The sequence below is a fragment of the Bos indicus x Bos taurus genome, chromosome 19 (genome assembly GCF_003369695.1).
Source record: "Bos indicus x Bos taurus breed Angus x Brahman F1 hybrid chromosome 19, Bos_hybrid_MaternalHap_v2.0, whole genome shotgun sequence".
In the NCBI taxonomy this organism is placed as follows: Eukaryota; Metazoa; Chordata; class Mammalia; order Artiodactyla; family Bovidae; genus Bos; species Bos indicus x Bos taurus.
The window spans coordinates 18748614-18767906 of NC_040094.1; the positions used below are offsets into that span (position 1 = coordinate 18748614).

General features: G+C 44.1%; 1 protein-coding gene across 2 annotated transcripts in view; it reads right to left on the reverse strand.

The window, feature by feature from the left end:
• Nucleotides 1-502: 502 nt before the first annotated feature.
• PSMD11 (proteasome 26S subunit, non-ATPase 11) overlaps nt 503-19293 on the reverse strand; it is a 28961-nt gene continuing 10170 nt past the window's right edge. Inside the window, exons 4-14 of one of the 2 annotated variants that reach the window (XM_027519862.1) lie at nt 14789-14860; nt 14335-14392; nt 12228-12422; nt 8023-8167; nt 7049-7109; nt 5211-5273; nt 3460-3585; nt 2947-2982; nt 2638-2689; nt 2197-2339; nt 503-2077 (exon numbers count right to left, since the gene is read on the reverse strand). In XM_027519862.1, the coding sequence (XP_027375663.1) occupies nt 2197-2339; nt 2638-2689; nt 2947-2982; nt 3460-3585; nt 5211-5273; nt 7049-7109; nt 8023-8167; nt 12228-12422; nt 14335-14392; nt 14789-14860 (951 nt within the window). In that variant the 3' untranslated portion in view covers nt 503-2077. The remainder of the gene's footprint in view (nt 2078-2196; nt 2340-2637; nt 2690-2946; nt 2983-3459; nt 3586-5210; nt 5274-7048; nt 7110-8022; nt 8168-12227; nt 12423-14334; nt 14393-14788; nt 14861-19293) is intronic. The other variant, XM_027519863.1, reaches the window with a different exon arrangement.

Consider the following 19293-nt stretch of genomic DNA (forward strand, 5'->3'; position numbering starts at 1 on the left):
AGTGGCTCGGACTGGAGTTGGCAGCTAGAGCTCACCCCTTCCTCCCCGTGGCCCCAGAGTCCCACAGGAGTCTGAGGAGCAGGATGAAAACCAATGCTTTTGAACAAGATCCAAAAAAACTAAAACTAAACCACAACTGAATGCCAGGATTCTCCAGGCATCTGCCCTTCTGCTAACTGCATGTAACCCTCCCACCGCAATTACCCACAGAGGAAGCACCATCCTTGCTGTGCAGGTGAGGAAACAGGTTCAGAGGATATTACAACCCAAACCCCATGTCCTCACTGGACCACGAGACCTTGGAAAAACAAAGATAACTGAGCCCTTGTGCCCATTTCAGACCTCACAGACCAACCTTCTCACCCAAAGGCCTCCACATGACCCTGGCTCTAAAGGTCTCCCATGGAGCAAATTTGAGACAGCAGAGCTCTGTCCAGTCTCGAGGGCTACACTGACCTGTCTGGACTTGATCAGAAGCCCTCCAGCACTCAAGAAAGGACACTTTTTGAAAAAAAAAATTTGTTTTTATTGGAACTCATCTGAACATCAGATATACCTGGTGTTGGTTAGCAAGAACCGTTTGTACATTTGATATTGATGGTGCCAAAACCAAAACAGTGACTGGACATGATGGGGAAAGATGGTGAGAACAAAAACCTGATTCTGGAGAGGAAAATAAAAGCCAGTCAGATTCAGTGAGGATGCAAAACCTGGTACAACAAAATCCTTTTACAAAATATAAATTTATTACGAAAACCTGGAAGGATAATCTGAGAAAGGGAAAGAAAGATAAAAGGAAGGCAGCAAGAAGGAAGGAGGCAGGAAGGGGAGAGGAAAAAAGAGGGGAGAGAGGAAATGAGAGGAAGAAGAGAATACAGCTGAGCACAACAGAGGCGCAGAAGCTTACCTGCCCAAATGGCATTAAAGCCTTGCTATATAATCTCATCGTAAGACAAAGCATGCGGAAAACAGTGCTCTACCTCCCATCCGTCCCATTTCTAAGAGGTAAATAAAGACGCTCCCTGGGAGGGGGACATGAGGTTGCTCAAAAACCCAACAACGAAAATTAAGAGGAGGAAAAAAAAAACCCACACCCCACAGTCTCATTTCCAACGTTCACTGTTTAAAAAAGGAATAAATCCATCTGACAGCAGGAGAGGAGCGGTGGGACAGGGAGAGAAGCTGAAGGGTTTCAGACAGCCGGACTCCCCTGGGGGCAGAGGAGGAAGGGAGGGAGACATGGGGTGGTCATCTGGCTGGGGAGGGTGGGGGCAGGAAGGAGGGAGAGACAGAAAAGAGCAGAGGAGGGGGGCAATTAAAACACTGACGTCTAATCTAGTTTACTGTGTTAAAAAGAGCCACATGCACAGCAGGCCCCTGAGGGCCCACACTGCTCCCCGTGTGGCCACGGTGGGCACGAGCTCCCGGCCACGTCCCATTCCTTCCAGGGTTGAGCGGAGCCGTGCAGGCGCTGCTGCTGCTGCTGCAGTGGCGGCGGCGGGACCTTCGGCCAGTCTGCTGGGGCCACTGTTGGGGAAGGGCAGGCGGACAGGCCGTATGGCAGGGGACAGAACACCGAAACGCCTCATTTTCAAATAAAAAAGAAAAGAGCAGTCTATACACAGTTGTTTGTTTTGGTTCGGTACAAACAGAATAAAAAGTCGTTGCTTTGATGGTCAGGCAAACACCCAATTCGGAAGAGGAGGCAAGGTGACGCCCAGCGGGTGGGTTAGGAGCCCCGGTGGCTGGTGGAGCGCCTGGCTTGGCGGCCCTCTCCCGGGAGGCAGAGAGCACAGCTTTAGGTAGTGTAAGCCTTTTTCCTTTTATTTAGAATAACCTTTTTTTTTTTTTCTTTTTCTTTTTTTTTAAGCAATTTTCCCACTCCCAAGTCGGGCCAGTAAAGATTACATGAAAACTGGCACACCTATCGGCTGGAATACAGATGCACCAAATGAGGATTTAAAAACTTTCCGAGCGAAAAGTAGAACAGAAAGAAAAAAGAATCTCCTAGCATTTTCCCCAAAGGTTTCACTCTCCCGCCACACACACTCTCCAAAGGACCGCTACAGATCCAACTCTGCAAGAGAAGACAGAGCAGTGTCAATCGGGGAAGCCGCCCGCAAGGCCACCGGGAGGCGTTCAGTCTCAGCAGGCAGAAGACAGCGCTGCCCGGGCCGGCCTGGTGCCAGCACTCACCTATGTCAGCTTCTTGGCTTTGTTGTAGAGGGAATCCACTACTTTACTCATGTTCTGAATTGTTTCCAGAGCAGCTTCATAGGTTTTATCTACTGGGGGTTCATCGAAAATAATCAAGACACCCTCCCCCTGGTCCAAGATCCCTGCAGGAAACACAAGCGAACCCAGGTAAAAGCAAGGATTAGACACACAAGCACTGAAGATGCAGCCTGCTCCCTAGCTGCCTCACTTTCTCCAGAAAGGAGGGGCAATAGTCACCTTCCTGTTCCCTTTGTGCGTGTTTATTATACGCTCTCATCACAGGGATGAGGTGGGCAAGGATCCCAGGGCGCCACCAAGGGGAACAACAGAGTGTCGTCATCCAACATCAACAAGAGCATGATGCCTCCTCACCACTTCATCACCTCCACCAGCACCCTCGCCTGTATGGCTGCTACTCACCATGAAATTTCTTGTCAAGAATCATCTGTGATAATTTCCTTTCCACGTCGGCCTAAAATCAAAGCACATGATTAAGGGGATCAGCTATCTACTGACAGCTAAGTGACACAAAAGTCTTGTATAAAAGGGTCCCAGGGCAAATGGCTTGAAACAGCAACACTGCAGCTCCACTCTGAGCCCACGGCCCCCAGTCCCCACTGAGCAGCAGGTTGGGGAGCTTTGCAATAAGGCCTGGTAGGTGTCAACGGCAGCCCCTCCACCTGCGCCCTTCCCCATCCCCACCCTCCAGACAAGCTCAGGACTCCTTACCTTGGAGAGTTTGATGAGGCTAGATATGTGTTCGATCTAAAAGGAAAGGTAAAAAGACACCAACACAGAAAGTTTTACTTTCGCCTCTAATACTGGGATGAGGGTAGTGCCGTATCTTGGATCCCGGCTGCATGTCATGGCCAGATCCTCTTTAGCCATGCCTGGTCCATCTGCCTTCCCTGCATCATTACAATGACCACACTCCTGTCCCACATGCCCAGAGGAGACAGCATTTACCACACGCATGGTGACTGCAAAAGCGGAGAGGAGGCTGCACCGAAAACAGGCAGGGGCGACCTCACCAGCCTCCACCTGACACCCCCCTCTCCTCAACTCTTGTTCCCTGTCATAAAATCCCAAGCTCTTAGGGGGTCTCCTGCCTAATCCCAGGCACACCCTTGGTAGCGAGTTCCCATCTGGATGGGTGTGGGAAGGGAGGGGGAGACAGTGAGGAAGCCGAGCCAGAAACCCCCTCCCACCAGAGAAGAGCTGGAGTCCCCAGGAGGTTCTTACCTGTACTCGGGAAAAGGGCTCGATGACTCGGATCAGGTTCTGTTCCAGTAAGTTATCATACAGCTTGGCCAAGTGTGTGCTGATGATGGGGTCGTCCCGGAGCTCCGCCCGGTAGTCTGTCAGGGCCTGCCAAGAGAGCAGAGAAGGGCACAGAGGAGAGCTGAAAGCCACGGGCTACTTGCGGCTCCCTACAGAGTGTGCTGGCCCCGTAATTACACGCTCGACCCAAGAGGCCTGGAGGGTTTGCAGAAATGAAGGAGCTGCCATGAAGGCAGAAGACAAGGAACACAAAGAAATGAAAGATGAAGCCTACCCTAGGCACCTTGCTTCTGTCTGAAAGCCTCACACTGACCACTCAAACCATGCAAGCCCCACGAGCAGTTCAGCTTACAAGCTGAATTCACTGCACAAGCAGTTCTCAATGTGTGTTTCACAGAACAAGCACAGCCTCCAAGGCAGTGGGAGCAGGGGAATTCTGATGCTAAATAATGGGAAATGCTGAATTGCACAGCTAGCTCTTAGGGTTTTATAAGGAATATCAGCACAACATAGCTGCAGGTACCAGAAAACAAAGTCCCTTTTTAATTTTGTTAGCCCTAGTGTTTCCCAAATATCTGATCATGGTCTTTTTTTTTAATCCCCCCTGCTAGAAATGTTCCATCCAAATTTGGGGATAAAATAATCTAAACTCTTTGTTTATTCATGTATGTGATCTATTTATCTTTAATAATATTCTTCAGTATCCCGCCTCATTTTAGCTGTGCTTTAACGTGTTAAGGGAAGCAAGCAAATCAAGCCAAGTAAGGAAATGAAACTGACAAGAAATCTCAAGGAAGATGATGAACCTTGGGGACAGTCAGAGAGCCACAATGTCTAGTTTCTATTTTTCTTCCTGGATCTAGGTTTGTTTTTATTAAGTTGGTCTTTATACTCAGATTAACAGGAAGCAGACTCAGAAGAGTATAAGTCTCACCCTGCTGCTTAGACAGGTTTTTCTCCCTTTCTAAACCTTCGCAAACATTGAGTGAAAGGCACAGGAGGCTAAGTAAGCCTAGAATTTCATCCTAAGGAAGAGTCTTTCAGCCCAGATGCACACATCACCACTGATGTCCACAGAGGAGATGCAAACCTGGCATTTCTGGAGCTGAAGGAACATCTAAGACCATGTCATATGGTGCCTGTGTCAGACCCTGATGCAAGTTAGCTGTGCGACTCAGGCATTCTCTTTAAATCCCAGCTTCCCCAAGCATAAAATGTAGGTAATAGGTTTGTTGTGAAAAATGAAGTGCAAGACAGATGACAAAACTTTATGAAACTGAAATGTACTGTATATAAATGAGATTTCACAACTCAAGTTTCACTGTACAAAAGCTTAACTACTTCTTGGGGGTGGGGAAAAGAGTTCTTAATTTTGGGTTCCTTAATGTTTGTTTATTTTAGCTGCACTGGGTCTTTGTAATGGCACAGATCTAGTCCCCTGACCAGGGATGGAACCTGGGCCCCTGGACCCCCTGCGTTGGGAGTCTTGGCCACTGGACCACCAAGGAAGCCTCTACGTCTTGGTTTTGATCCTGTACTATACTTAAGATGTAACCACTGGGGAAAACTGGGTGAATGGGACATGGGGTCACCCTGTGCTATCTTTACAACTTCTTGTGAAACTGTAAGCATTTAAAGATGAAAAAACATTTTAAGTACTTAAATGGCCCTCCCCTCCACCTGGTTCCCTAGCAACCCAATACCATGCTTACCTTTTCAAAATCTGCCAGTGATCTGTTCTTGCTCGCCTGAGCCACACATTTTAATGCTTCTGTCTAAGAATAAAGAGAAGAAGAGTGACAGTGATCTATTCCGCACACTCACATCTCCACAAGTCATAAGAAACGTGATTCATCCACACAACTCCTGGCTATAAGGAAGAACCTGCCCCATGACTCTTCTTCTTCAGAGGCCTGGGAAGAAAAGCCAGAGGAATGGAGTACCACTGTGTGCCAGTTTCCCTCCAAAAGCAGAAGTGATGTGAAGACACTAGGAAGTACAAAGTTTTCCCAAAAGAAAGGCTTTGATAAAGCATTCTCCAAAGATGAGAAGCTAAAAGGGAAAATGGCCAGAGAGGTGTGAATTCTTTCCCCTCCTCCAAGACTCCCTACCCTTACCTACACCCCTGGATGCCTTCCTGCCCTGAGACTTGATCACACTTCGTGCTTTATCAAAACTCACTCTGCTGGGTTTGGTGCAGGACATAAGCCAAGATTTACTTGCATTGGAATTGAGGCATCAAAACTCTACATATTACACTGAATGTTAAAACCCCAGAGTGATGAAGGTATAATTAACAGTTGAGGGGCAACCTCTAATCTGGTTATACAAGACACCTGACCAAGCTAGTAAGTCTGCACTCAGCAAGAAATCTGCAACATTCATCATCTGAGAGGTGGGCCTGACTCCTGCTTGAAAGCTGTCATCAAGGTACAAAGAACAAGAAGGAGCTCCTCTGGTACCAGCCTCTGTACTTAAACAAGGATGGTAGTGTCTTCTACAGCAGACTTTAAAAATGATGCAAAACTCATCACTAGTAGAGTCTGTTCCAGCATCTGTCCTACAGACTGAAAAATGATGCGAACAGCCTGAAACTCAGAGCTAGATAACCCAAGCTCAAAGTCTGACTTCACCAGTACTAGCTACTTGCCCTTGTGCTCTGGACACTTCACCTCTCTTGGCCCACCTCATTAACTCTAATTCTAGATATGACAGTGAGTCTTTCATTACAGTAATAACCAATATCCTTTTGGTCAAAACGAGGGGCTGATATGAAACTTCTTCTGATGAAAAGTCAATTAGGGCCATTTGTATAGATGGAAGCTATCGTCTGCAGTGGACATTCCATCAAAGATACAGTGAGATGGCCAATGTTTCTGTAGACACAACTGCACTCAAAACCTAGAAAGATTACTCTTACTTCCTAGTGATAATCAAGCAAAATACAAAGAAGTGATGATGCACACATCTGAGACATCACCTTTACACAGAGCACTCTTACCTGCTCAGGCATAAAAGGCATCTCACACAGGGCTACCAACCACCGAAGGTCTCTTCGTGACCACACCCAAACTCAGGAAATGAGTGGGAAGGTATGATGGACGTGAGAAGCCCTCAAGTGAGCCATCAATCCTAGTTTCTGCACCAGGTAATCCAACCTCTCTGAAGGACATGTGCACCAGACCTTACCCGGCTCCACTGTCTTAAAGAATATTATTCCATACATTAAATTTTCAAGCCAAGCTCACAGGAGACATACTTTCTGGTTGAAGCCAAATGCAACCTAACCCACTATAAATGCTACAGTTCAATTCTGAGTTAAGTTCCTCAAACCACCTGATACCCACAAGAGCACCAAACACTGACTTTTCGGGCCCAGAACTAACAGTACAGGAATTACACTAAAGGAGCTTGATAAACATAAGCGAGGGAGGGCAGAATGAAAAGTAGAATGGCGACCTGAAGAGCACGATATCAGTGAACACCGTGACTGACCACACACTGCCTCAGAGTGAGCAGAGATCAAAACTGCAGTCAAGGCATCCCCTACCTGCCTCCCTGCATACCGAAGTGCAAGCTTCCCGCTCACCAAAGCCTGGACATCTTCTGGGCTAGAAAAAAAAGAGAGACTTGGTCAATTGCTCTAGGATGCTATGTTTCTATGTTTAGGCAAATTTCTTCTTCTGTGAAAAGACTCCACCCACAGAAGTAATCAGCCCCCACCCGTAAATCCATACGCTCCTCACACCACAGGAGCCAGGCTTTCTCCACTCTGGGCTCACTGCTGAAAAGCAGAAAAACTGAACTTAAAGAAGAAAGCCACAGTGGGACTTCTCTGGCAGTCCAATAATTAGGACTTGGAGTCCTAATTTCATTGCTGTGGCCCCAGGTTCAACCCCTGGTTGGGGAAATATCCCACAAGCTGTACAGCGTGGCCAAAAAAAAAAAAAAGGCTATGCAAAATGACTTTATAGATCAAATCCCAGTATAACAGATCTTATAAAAACACAAGCTCTGTTTAATCCCAAGATCCAAAAAAGAATCCCAGTCAGTACCTCATGCATTCCCAAAAAAGAAACATGGAAAAATTCTGTGGAATTCTTTATAAAACATGGAGACATCGAGCTGCACACACTCGCCGCTGTCACCCTTTTTCAAGCCTTTCCCTAACCTCTCCTCTAACCCCCATTCCGGGAGGCCTAGTGGCTGGTGCTGGTCTATACGCCATTTCCTGGCCCTCTGCCCAGTGCTCAGCAACTCTCTGGACAGAACTGCACGCTGAGGAGAACGTTCCAAGGGGCTGGGAAGGATATTTCTCAAATCTGTCTCCTCAGTTCTAAAAGACTAGGAAGGAAGAGTGCTCTAGATTAGCTTTGATCCTCCCACTCCACCTTAGGCACCCCACAAGGTGGCAGCCACTGCTTCTGTAACTGACCAATCTCCCTGCCCAAGCTATCCTGACATGGCAGAAAATCTTAGACCAAGGACCTGAGAGCTCATACCCCCAAGTTAACGTGCACCTACGTGTTGAGCATGATTTTGCACAGCAACATGTACTTCAGAGATGTGATGGCCTTGGGGCTATCGATGGAATCATAACCCTCAAAAGCCTCATAGAAATATGAGTATGCAGTTTTCCAATCCTTCTCCTCTGCTGCATGGATGATACCTGGACATTGAAAAGAAAAGGGTAAGAACCATATGAAGTAACAAAACCATAAAATATCACAGCTGGGAAGGGCCTCAAAAATCTATCCCAACCTCATCTACTTATTGATGTGGTCAGGGAAGAATAAAAGACCTGCCCAAAGTCACTGCCATCTAGTGGCAAAGCTGAGATTAGAGCCCAGGTCTTTGAACTCCCAGTTCAATCATCTACCAATATTAATCCCAAACGAGTTAGAGACCCAACTAAAGGGGATGCTAAAAGCCACATATGGTCCTCATGCGTCTCGTCACCACAGCAGTCCCACTATCCTTTGGAACCACTAGGCAAGGCCATGCTCACTCTCCATGACACTATCTTCACAAGTCAGAAAGGCGACCCAAACATCTCTCCCTGCTCTGCCCAAATTACTGGCTTTAATAACATCAACCATTTCTTTCTGATAACTTTTCTAAGCTTGACATTTTTAAGTAGCTTTCATGAGATGGGAAAAAAAAAAACCCAACCTCTTATATAGTCTCATTCCAGATACTGGTCATTTACAATTTTATAGATATACTTTTGCTGTGATGCAGTCAATACATGAATTTCACATAATGCCAAATTCATGAACTTAACTGTACACACTTAAGCAGTATTTCTTTAGGGTAATATGCTACATACTTTATCTAACCAATTCTCTGCTGTTTAGAAGCCGAGTTGCTCCCAATAAGCCTAACTTTGACTGAATCTGCAATTATTACCAACCTATGCTATCACTTGGGATGACATGAAAAATAGTACTTTCTAGCTTGAAAGGCATCTAAGCCTAAGACTCTCTATATCAGTTCTAACCCTGCCTCAGCCCCATCCATGTGTCCACCTCAGGACTTCCCAATTTTTTCACAGCAAGGTACAGAAGAAAGTACTCAGTATTCTGGAGTAAAAGGATGAAAATGCTCATACATGACCCCAGGGGATCCATGTTTCAGACCTACCTGTCATATGCCTGTGTGCCTGGCACACCAGTTGGGAACTTCTACTTGATAACCACTACTGAGTGGTATGTGCCATACCCAGGGCTTTTACTTTACCCAGAAAGCCTCCCGTTCAGCAGCCATAGGAATCAGACCCTTATACTTAACTACAGAGGCCTGGGGACTTCCCTGGTGGCTCAGACAGTAAAGAATCTGCTTGCAATGAGGGAGACCAAGGTTCGATCCCTTGATTGGGAAGATCCCGTGGAGGAGGGCATGGCAACCCTCTCCAGTATTCTTGCCTGGAGAATCCCCATGGACAGAGGAGCCTGGCTAGAAACAGTCCATGGGGTTGCAAACAGATACGACTGAGCAACTGAGCACACAGAGGCCTGAAGAAAACCCACCCTCCTCTGTAGCCAAGGAGACTTCCTCAAAAATATCCAACAAACTATTATTAACACTGCCAAATTCAATGAGACAAATGCCCATTTTTCCTTTCCTCCCCGTCTAAAGCTAGAATAGACCAGACGAAAAATAAGACTGGTATTAAAAAAAAAAAGTAAAATAAGGCCCAAGAACTGGTATACTGCATTCTCAAACACATTAGCAAATGTAGACCACATGAGGACTATAACCATCGCAAGTGGCGTAGGACATTAAAAAAAAAACAAAAACAAAAAAACACTAGCCTGTTACTCATTCAACACCAATATTAACAAGGGCCCACCATATGCCAAGCACTGATATAGCTATTATAGAGGAAATAAAAATATGAATAAGGTGCTGAAGCAGCTCACAGTCTCACAGCAGTCATCAAGACAGAAGGAGATTAGTATCGTAATACACACCAAAGAATATACAATTCACAAGGAAGTCCAAAGTGAAGAAGGCACTCATGAGGGTTTATAAAGGAAACATGCAAGCTGGATCTAGAAGGATGCACAGGACTTTGTCAAGGGGACAAGACGGAAAGGGGAATTCCAAGCAGAGAATATACAAGAGCAGGAACACAGGAAGTCATTTGGTGACTAGGACTGAAACCATAGATAAGCGTGAAAACAGTGCCTTCCTTTAGAATGCACAGTTAAAGAGGATAATGCAGAGTCACTGGATTTACACGATCAGATGTGTGTTTCCAAAAAAATGAGACCAGTAAGCAAGACGGATTGGGAAGTGACAGTGACGTTTAGGGCAGTGAAAAGACCATGCCAGTGGTCCATTGGCATTCATGAGAGCAGTGACTGCAGAGACGGAAAAGAACAGGCAGGTGTGGAGACAGACTCAACCTCATCTGGTGACTGACTGCATATGAAGGGTGAAGAAGAGGAAGGGAATCCAAATCACTCCAAAGAGAACAGCCTGAACACCTGAGTCAGTAATTATACCACTAATGAAAATAGGAAATGTAGAATAGAATAGTTTGAGGGGAAGAGTTAAATAATAATTTTGGTTTTTGATGTGCTGAGATTCAGATCTACAGAACATTTAGGTATGGAATTCAGGACAGAGAAGCTACCAGAAATCTAGATGAGGAGACCATTTGTGTGTTACGTAGTAACTAAAGCCACGGGAGAGTATGAGATGAGACAGGAAAAAGGGAGACCAGGAAGAGAAAAGAACTAAGAAAACAACACTGAGGAACACCCACACTTGAGAGACAACAGGGGGAAGAGTGCCTGAGGACAATGACTCAAGGAGGAGACCCGAGAAGACACTGCTGTCAAAGAAGGCTGGACTGCTCAACAGTGTCCAACCTCCAAGAAAGTCAGAGATTACAGGGGAGTAACTGTCTTGAAACGAATCACAAGACACCAAAGTAACGATACTCTTCCAGCTTTTCCAATAAGCTTGACAGAAAAGGAGAACACAGCAATTTTAAAAGGACAGAGGACTGTGATTTTTCAGCTGGGGTAGTTCAAAGACTGAGAGGAAGATCCAAGTAGAGACAAAAAACTGGACTTGGAAAACTGAAAACTTTTATAAAGGCAGGTAGAAGGATCACACTTGATAACAGGTAAAAACAGTGATAGAAATTCTAGGGAGGAAAGAGAAATAAAGGAAGCACACATAAAAATGGCCTCATCTGCTCTGAGAAATACGATGCAAGGTCATCTCCTGACCATGAAAAAAGAACATGATGAAGAGCAGTGGCTTAAAGAAAGTGCCAATTTTGGTCAAAGCAAGGTCCTGTGAGAAGAGCTTACATTCATCAGCTCATTTACTCCTCACCACCATCCTGTAAGGAGGTACAATTATCATCACCATTTTTCAGATGAACTAAAGATAAATTAAGTAACTTGCCCAATCACACAGCTAGAAATTCGCAAAACTAAAATTTCAACCTAGAAAAGCCATTTTCTAGAGCTTCTGCTGGTCACCTGAATGACAAAACATGCCAAATGACATTTACAATACCTGAGAGGCAAGCATGGCAGCTGTTATCTCCCTCTTACAGTTTTATATGGAAACAAAGATTGCAAAGAGGTAACATCAGGGCTTAAACTAGTCCTCTGCCTCCAATCCCAACACCCTCCAACAATGGTAATAAATCATAACTAATAAAAGCTGCTGACTGCAAGTATCCTCCTGCCACTCCATGGCCTCCCAGCCCAGTTCCCACACTTCTTAAGAAGGCAATTCATTACACTCTCCTGTAGGGGTGGGGGTTGGGGGTGGGGTCCTTTCCTCAGCCTTGATATGAGGTCCTTTAGAAAAGCCTAGCATGCTCTACAAAGGTCTCCAACTGTCAAAAGACTTGGGTTAGTCCAGTCCTGGAAAGGAGTGCTACCATCCTGAGTAACTGACAAAGATGGAAGAGAAGGAAGAGCTTTTTAAAACCTAAGTGAGACCTCTCTAGGATGCTGGTGCCAACAATCAGGTTGCCTGTTCAACCACAGATAAGCAGGTTCTTAGTATTAGGCAGTTCATAGCAAGTGAAGAGGAGGCGGGCAGCTAGTTAGAGGGGTAACCTTCCAACTGGTTTCCCTGAGGAAACCTAAGCCAAAACAGCCAATTTTATTCTTCAGCCCCAACTCCAGATTCCTTCCACCTGTGAGGTAAGATGAGCTTTAAGAAAACATCACATGAGTTTCTAAGGGTGTTACCTGACTGCATATCCAAGGTGGCCTGCAATTTAGGGGGGCAGTAAATGGCATTTGCTGTGGTTCGAGCAGAGGTTAAGGCAGCTCGGGCTTTTGGCAGGTTGCTCAGGGCATGGTAGGTTTTGCTTTCTAAAAGCTGTACTTCCACCAAAAGGGCTTTGTCATCCATCTTTTTCAACTCCCGAAGCAACTGAGAACCTAGAGAAAGAAAATACAGATACCTCTTGTTAGCTATAATCTTAATACTTTAATACCGGACTATTTCCCTCTCTCACCCTTATAAGAACACTCAGGATAAAGAAACCTGCCTGAACTCAAAACGAGGTTATCTATTCACAAGATTTACATTTTCTGCTAAGGTGTTGTCTTCCAAAAGAGAAACACAGATCTCTTTGAAAGCTTTCTGCATACAAAAGACATTACAGCCAAGAATGTGATGAGCTTACTCCTAAGATTCAAATAAAAGTGGGAATCCCCACCCAGAAAATGCTGAAATTACTTATCCAGTTCAGACAGGCACTTGATCGCACTCTATTCCTATCCAATAATCCTGAAACTGCATAAGAAATATGAGGCACTAGGGTTGGTGGGGAAAGCAAAGAGATTAGGATATACTAACGTTCTGCAAACACCCCTTCTTCCCCAGGCTCAACATCATTAATTTAGTCATTAAGGAAATATAAATCAAAACCAATATGAGATACTACTCCACACGCACTAAGATGGCTAAAGTTAAAAACACAGACAATATCAACAAGTGTTGGTGAGGATGTGGAGAAACTGGAACTCTCCTCATACACTGCTGGTGAGAATGTACAATGGTGTGGCCACTTTAAAAAGCAGTTTGGCTGTTCCTCAAAAGCTAAAGAGAGTCACTATATGCCAGGAATTCTACTCCTGGGTATATACCCGAAAGAAAACCATGTCCACATAAAACCTGTTTATAGCAGCATTCATAATAGCCAAAAAGTGGAAACAATCTCAGTGTCCATCAACCTGATGAAGGGATAATATGATACAATGGAGTATTACTTAGCAATAAAAAGGAATGAAGCATTGCCATATGCTACAACATGGATGAACACTGAGAACATGCTGGAGAAAGAAGCCACTCACAAAGGCCACACACTGCGTGGCTCCATTATGTGCAGTGTCCAGAACAGGCAAGTCTACAGAGGCAAAACTAGTTAGTGATTGCCTTGGGATGATGGGCACACAGAGGATGAATGGGGGGTTAACAGGAAGTGACAGCTGATGGATACAAGGTTACTTTCTAGGGTGATGAAAATGTTCTGAAATCAGATAGTGGTGACAACTGCACTTTGTGAACAGACTAAAAATCACTGGCTGTACACTTTTAAAGGGTGCATTTTATGGTCTGTGAATTATATCTCTATTAAAGCAGTTTTCTTTTTTTTTAATGCTACTTGTTAGAACCATATGAAAATAGCACTTCTGCAGGATAAGAATTACATACTGGCAATTTTTCAACTTAATAGATCATGAAAGTCATGTCCTTCCACCTGGAGAAAATAGTCCAGCTATATCCATTAATTTTTTAAAAAGCAGCAGGCAAAGATTTTAGGGTGCTTAGCAGCAGCAGCAGCAAAGGCCAAAAGAAGCCTTTAGCTGGCCCACTTTAGATTTCCTGTATGTATTTACATCCAGTTAACTTTTTGATCTTTAAAACTGATTTTAATGATAATTATAAACAGATATAGTAAATGTAACGGTCAATAAATACTTGCAGTTTCACCCTTTTGTTTTCTAATGTTGATAGTTTCTTAGAACTTCTAAATGCCATTTTTCCATGACAGATTCAGTAATTATAAGCCACTTTAAATCTTCTAAGATATAGGCAGAATATAAATTATTAATACATAACTAATAAGAGTACCCAGGTTCAGAATACATTCATTTAGCCAGCTAAGATGGAGAAGGAAATGGCAACCTGCTCCAGTATTCTTGCCTGGAGAATTCCATGGACAGACGAGCCTGGTGGGCTACAGTCCATGGGGTCGCAAAGAATCGGATATGACTGAGCACGCACGCACACACTCATACACAGAGCCAGCTAAGACACTTCACTAGCTTCCACCAGCTTACTTACCCAAATGCAATGCTTCCTGGTACCTCTTGGTATCAAAGTACAAAGACACCAGTCTTGCCTAGGAAAGAGAAAAGGCATTGACTGATGGAAAGGGGAGAAAAAAAGCCAAAGAAAGAAATCAAAGATTGACAGTCACAGAACTGTTACTGCTGAATATTCAAGTCCCGATGATAGCATCAAATTCAGCCTAAAAAAAAAATCATCTAGCCCATGATATTATCTCCTATTATAGCCAATGACTAAACCATGCTGCTGCTTACTTTTCTGAGCCAAGCAGCAGGTCTGTATCAAAGCTTCAACCAGAGCAATTCTCATGAGCAGGTCTACTACCCATCATTATGGGTACACAGAATACAAAGCTGCTGAAAATACTTTTGATCAGGATGGTGTTATTTATAATCACAGTCTGTCAAACGTCTAGAGACCTGAGATCAATACCAACACAGGCACATACCTCCAAAGCTTGGCGTAAGAAAGTTCTCTTCTCTGATTTGGCCCACTCGATGCACTCTAAACACAACTCGACCTGCAACAGGGAGAGACAGTATATGCAACATTATGTCCTCACGTTCTTCCCACAAGCCTTGCTCGGGAGAACAGCTGTCATTTCCTCCTTATGCATTACTATCCATGTTTACTGTCTCAGGAGCATGCCTTGATCATAGTATCTCAAGATGTATGCTGCTGCTGCTGCTAAGCCGCTTCAGTCATGTCCGACTCTGTGTGACCCCATAGACAGCAGCCCACCAGGTTCCCCCATCCCTGGGATTCTCCAGGCAAGAATACTGGAGTGGGTTGCCATTTCCTTCCCCAATGCATGAAAGTGAAAAGTGAAAGTGAAGTCGCTCAGTCGTGTCCGACTCTTTACAACCCCATGGACTGCAACCTACCAGGCTCCTCCGCCCATGGGATTTTCCAGGCAAGAGTACTGGAGTGGAGTGCCATTGCCTTCTCCGCTCAATATGTATAGCATACTGGAAAATCAACTTGGCTTTTTACACACAGAGTATATTTGTGCTTAGACTGTTCCTTTGGAAAAGAGCTTTGTCTTCAAGATTCCTCATCTACCTTCTCAGGAGGGACCCAGACTACATATGCAGTCCTGGAATGTAGAGTTAGTTCTATAATGGCTGAGACATTTTTAAAGCAGAAATTTTTCCCTGAATAGTAACAATAATGTGTTCATATGACTATATCAGTCATAAAGGGGAGAAATTCTCAGTCTAGGCACAAGTGTCTTACTCTTCCAACGGTTGCTTTTAAGATTCAAAAGGCCCAGCTGACTCTTCCCTTCCAGAGTTTACAAAGCGCAAGTAACAATTCTCATCACAGTACAGCAAACTTAGCTTGTATGAAAGTGAGTAAAAAGAAATTAAAATTAGCCTAACACTTAAAGGGGCTTTTTAAACTTTCTATAAAAGAACTCTGAACTCCCAGTTCTACCTGCTACCCAAGCAGTAATGTCCCATGCAAAGTAACTATCTTAAGTGTTCTAGGCCAGGTGGTCTACATGCCATCAGGTATCCTTGCCACAGGAGTTCTGACAAGTACGTATTAAGTGCTGCAGATCATCTATCACTTCTGTTACTGCAAGTTTATATTAAGATTCACAATCAGAGCATAAGATAAAAAGAAACTGAGCTTTCCAGAAAACTAACTGGTAAAATAAAGCTCAGTAGATAAGTGAATGCCTTTACATGGTATTTGGAAGATTCATCAGCAAGTCAATGAAAACTTTATAACTCACCGGAGGGGGCCCCCTAGTGGCTACTCAATCCCCAACTCTAAACTCAACCACCCTCATGAATTCTACAAAACCTGAAATAAAAGCAGGCCAATCACAATTTCAGTTTTGAGTTATGTTCTAAAAGACCAAAATCAAAGTAAGATTTCTGTTCATACATGAATGGAACTGAAAATATTTTGCTGAATATTTTTAGCAACAAGAATAAAAGTCTTTAGTCCTCCGTGTTTTGGGGGACTAAGAAACGCTTACCAACAGTTTTACCCAGCAAGTTTAACAATGCTGAAATGAATGCCTAGGCTCCTGATTCAGTAGTCTGGAATGAAAGGTTGGCCTCTCTGATGTACACCCCTAGTTAAGAAACACTGAGTTCTACCCTAGCATCTTACCTGTCCCCATTTCCCTGACAGTCCAGATGTTAAGTGACCCACCAAAGGTCATGATCAGCCACTGGGACCAGAACTTGACCCAACCTTAACTCACACTTAATAAATTCAGGTCAATAGAGACATTTTTCCTACAGTAGAGAATTTTTACATGAACTATCAGTTTTCAGTTACAGGGTACATGATTTGCAATATCTAGAATTATAATTGGTGAAACCAGCACATCAGTTCTCAGAAAAAAAATTTAAAGGCCACTCACTGCCCTTTTGTTTGAGAGGCTTTGTGCTTTGTTAATGCTAACAATGACAGATAAAGGGGATAGATAATAATACACAAGAAGTCCATGCTTCTGGAGGAAGCCCTTACTTGAGTACAAAAGCTTAAAACAGTCAAATTAGATATTAATGTTTTTAAGCTTTAAATAAATAACACTAAACCATTTTTATATGTTTTTATTCACTAAATTCCTAAGGGGAAAAAAAGTTAACTACCGTTTTAAGTGTGAAATTCTCTGGCACGAACTCCCCTTTTCCATTAAAATAATTATTTAATTCAACAGGATTTTTTGATGTAAGCTTTCTTAAAACGTGCTACTGTGCTTCAGTTGGATAGACTATACCAAAAAATGGCCTCCCAAAGAACTGCCTAGACATACCTGGAAGGTAAAATCAATTCTGGAATTTGAGCTCACTCTTTGGTTAAGGATCTGGTTCAGTCTTCTTTCTCCCCTCTTCACCCTAAATCTCTACTCCCCTTCTCCTTGCCAACCATCCCAATCCTCAGTCACCCACCCCACCCATACAGCCTCACATCCTAGGCAAATGACCAGAACCTAACCTGAATCACATCAGCTTCTGGAACACAGCAAGCTGAAGACCATGCTATAGCTCTATCTGACTTATGGTGAGTCACCAAATACAAAAAGGCAAGGAAAATCCCTTCCCCATACTCTTCCTGTTAAACTCCCCAACACTTCTAGATCTCTTCAGTTTAGTCGCTCAGTTGTGTCCGACTTTTTGCGACCCCATGAATCACAGCACGCCAGGCCTCCCTGTCCATCACGAACTCCCGGAGTTTACCCAAACTTAGAGTCAGTGATGCCATCCAGCCATCTCATCCTCTGTTGTCCCCTTCTCCTCCTGCCCCCAATCCCTCCCAGCATCAGGGTCTTTTCCACTGAGTCAACTCTTCACATGAGGTGGCCAAAGTATTGGAGTCTCAGCTTCAGTATCAGTCCTGCCAGTGAACACCCAGGACTGATCTCCTTTAGGATGGACTGGTTGGATCTCCTTGCAGTCCAAGGGACTTTCAAGAGTCTTCTCCAACACCACAGTTCAAAAGCATCAATTCTTCGGTGCTCAGCCTTCTTCACAGTCCAACTCTCACATCCACACATGACCACTGGAAAAACCATAGCCTTGACTAGACGGACCTTTGTTGGGAAAGTAATATCTCTGCTTTTTAATATGCTATCTAGGTTGTTCATAACTTTCCTTCCAAGGAGTAAGCATCTTTTAATTCCATGGCTTACAAATGTCCTAAAACTTCGTACTTTGCCCCAGGCCTCAACACTTCAATGAGAGTGATCTACCTATGCCTTGCTCCTCTATCCTTTCCCAATACTCAATCGAAGAATTTTAAAAGAACCTAGAATTTTCCACCCTCCCAAGTCAGAGGTCTTGAGTCACGTAGACAAATGCAGCAACAATACCCCATGGTTGTATCTCAAGTCAATAAAGTTAAGTCTTAATTCAACAAAATATCTCCTGAGCATCTACCATGGAGAAGGCATGATTGATACATTCCTTCGACAAATACTAGTTAGGTAGCTTCTTTGGGCCAAACTAAGTGTGGAGGTTACAGCAGTGAATAGGACACAGTAATTATCCTCATGAAATTTATCTTTTAAGTAGCAAATGAATGTTAATAAGCAAAATAAACATGAAGAAAGCAGAAAGAGGGTATTTTAGATACGGTGATAAAGGAAGGTCTCTGAGGAAACGAGATGGAAACAAAGACTTGAAATGATGTGAAGAAGAAAAAAGGCTGTGTTAAGATCATGCTAAGAGTGAGACTGCCAGGTCAGTACAGTGGTTAAGATTTCATGCTTCCACTGCAAGGGGCACAGGTTAGATCCCTGGTCAGGGAACTAAGATCTCACAAGCCATACAACATGGCCAAAAAAAAATTAGATGTATAAAAATGCCCCAAAGTTAGAACAGTTTAAAGCCAGTGTTACAGCTGTAAATAATGTGAAAGAAAGAACAGTATGGCAGGTGAGGCCAGAGGTAGCCGTGGTCAAGGAATAGCCATGAGTTAGGAATGAGAAAGGTGCTGTGACACCACAAGGCACGCAGGTTGCATCTGAATGAGACTGTATCACAGGAAAGGAGATAGGGCAAACGTCCAAGCGTCCATCGTAAAGACAATCGTCAGAGATGTAACATGTGCAAACACAGCGGGCATCACTGTGGAGTTTAGATCATAGGAACGTCAGCAAGCAAAGATCTCAGAGCAGAGGGCACTGGACACGGAACCACAGAAGGGAAAGGTGCATCATGAAGAGTGTACAGGCCTCGCTCCGCAGACAGTCAAGTGCCCAACAGGCCAGGCACGTGTGGTACACTTCATAGAGTACCAGGAGGTCAGACTGTCCTGCTAAGCTGTACTGTAGAGGAACATAAAATACGAACTCTGCAAGCAATCGAGAGCCACTGAAGGCTCAAGTTCAGGGATGCACAGAGAGGAATAAGATGTTCAGAGGGTTACTGGGTAGGATATCTCTCAAAATGGTGGTACGAGACTTTTGCAGTAGTCTAAGAAATAATT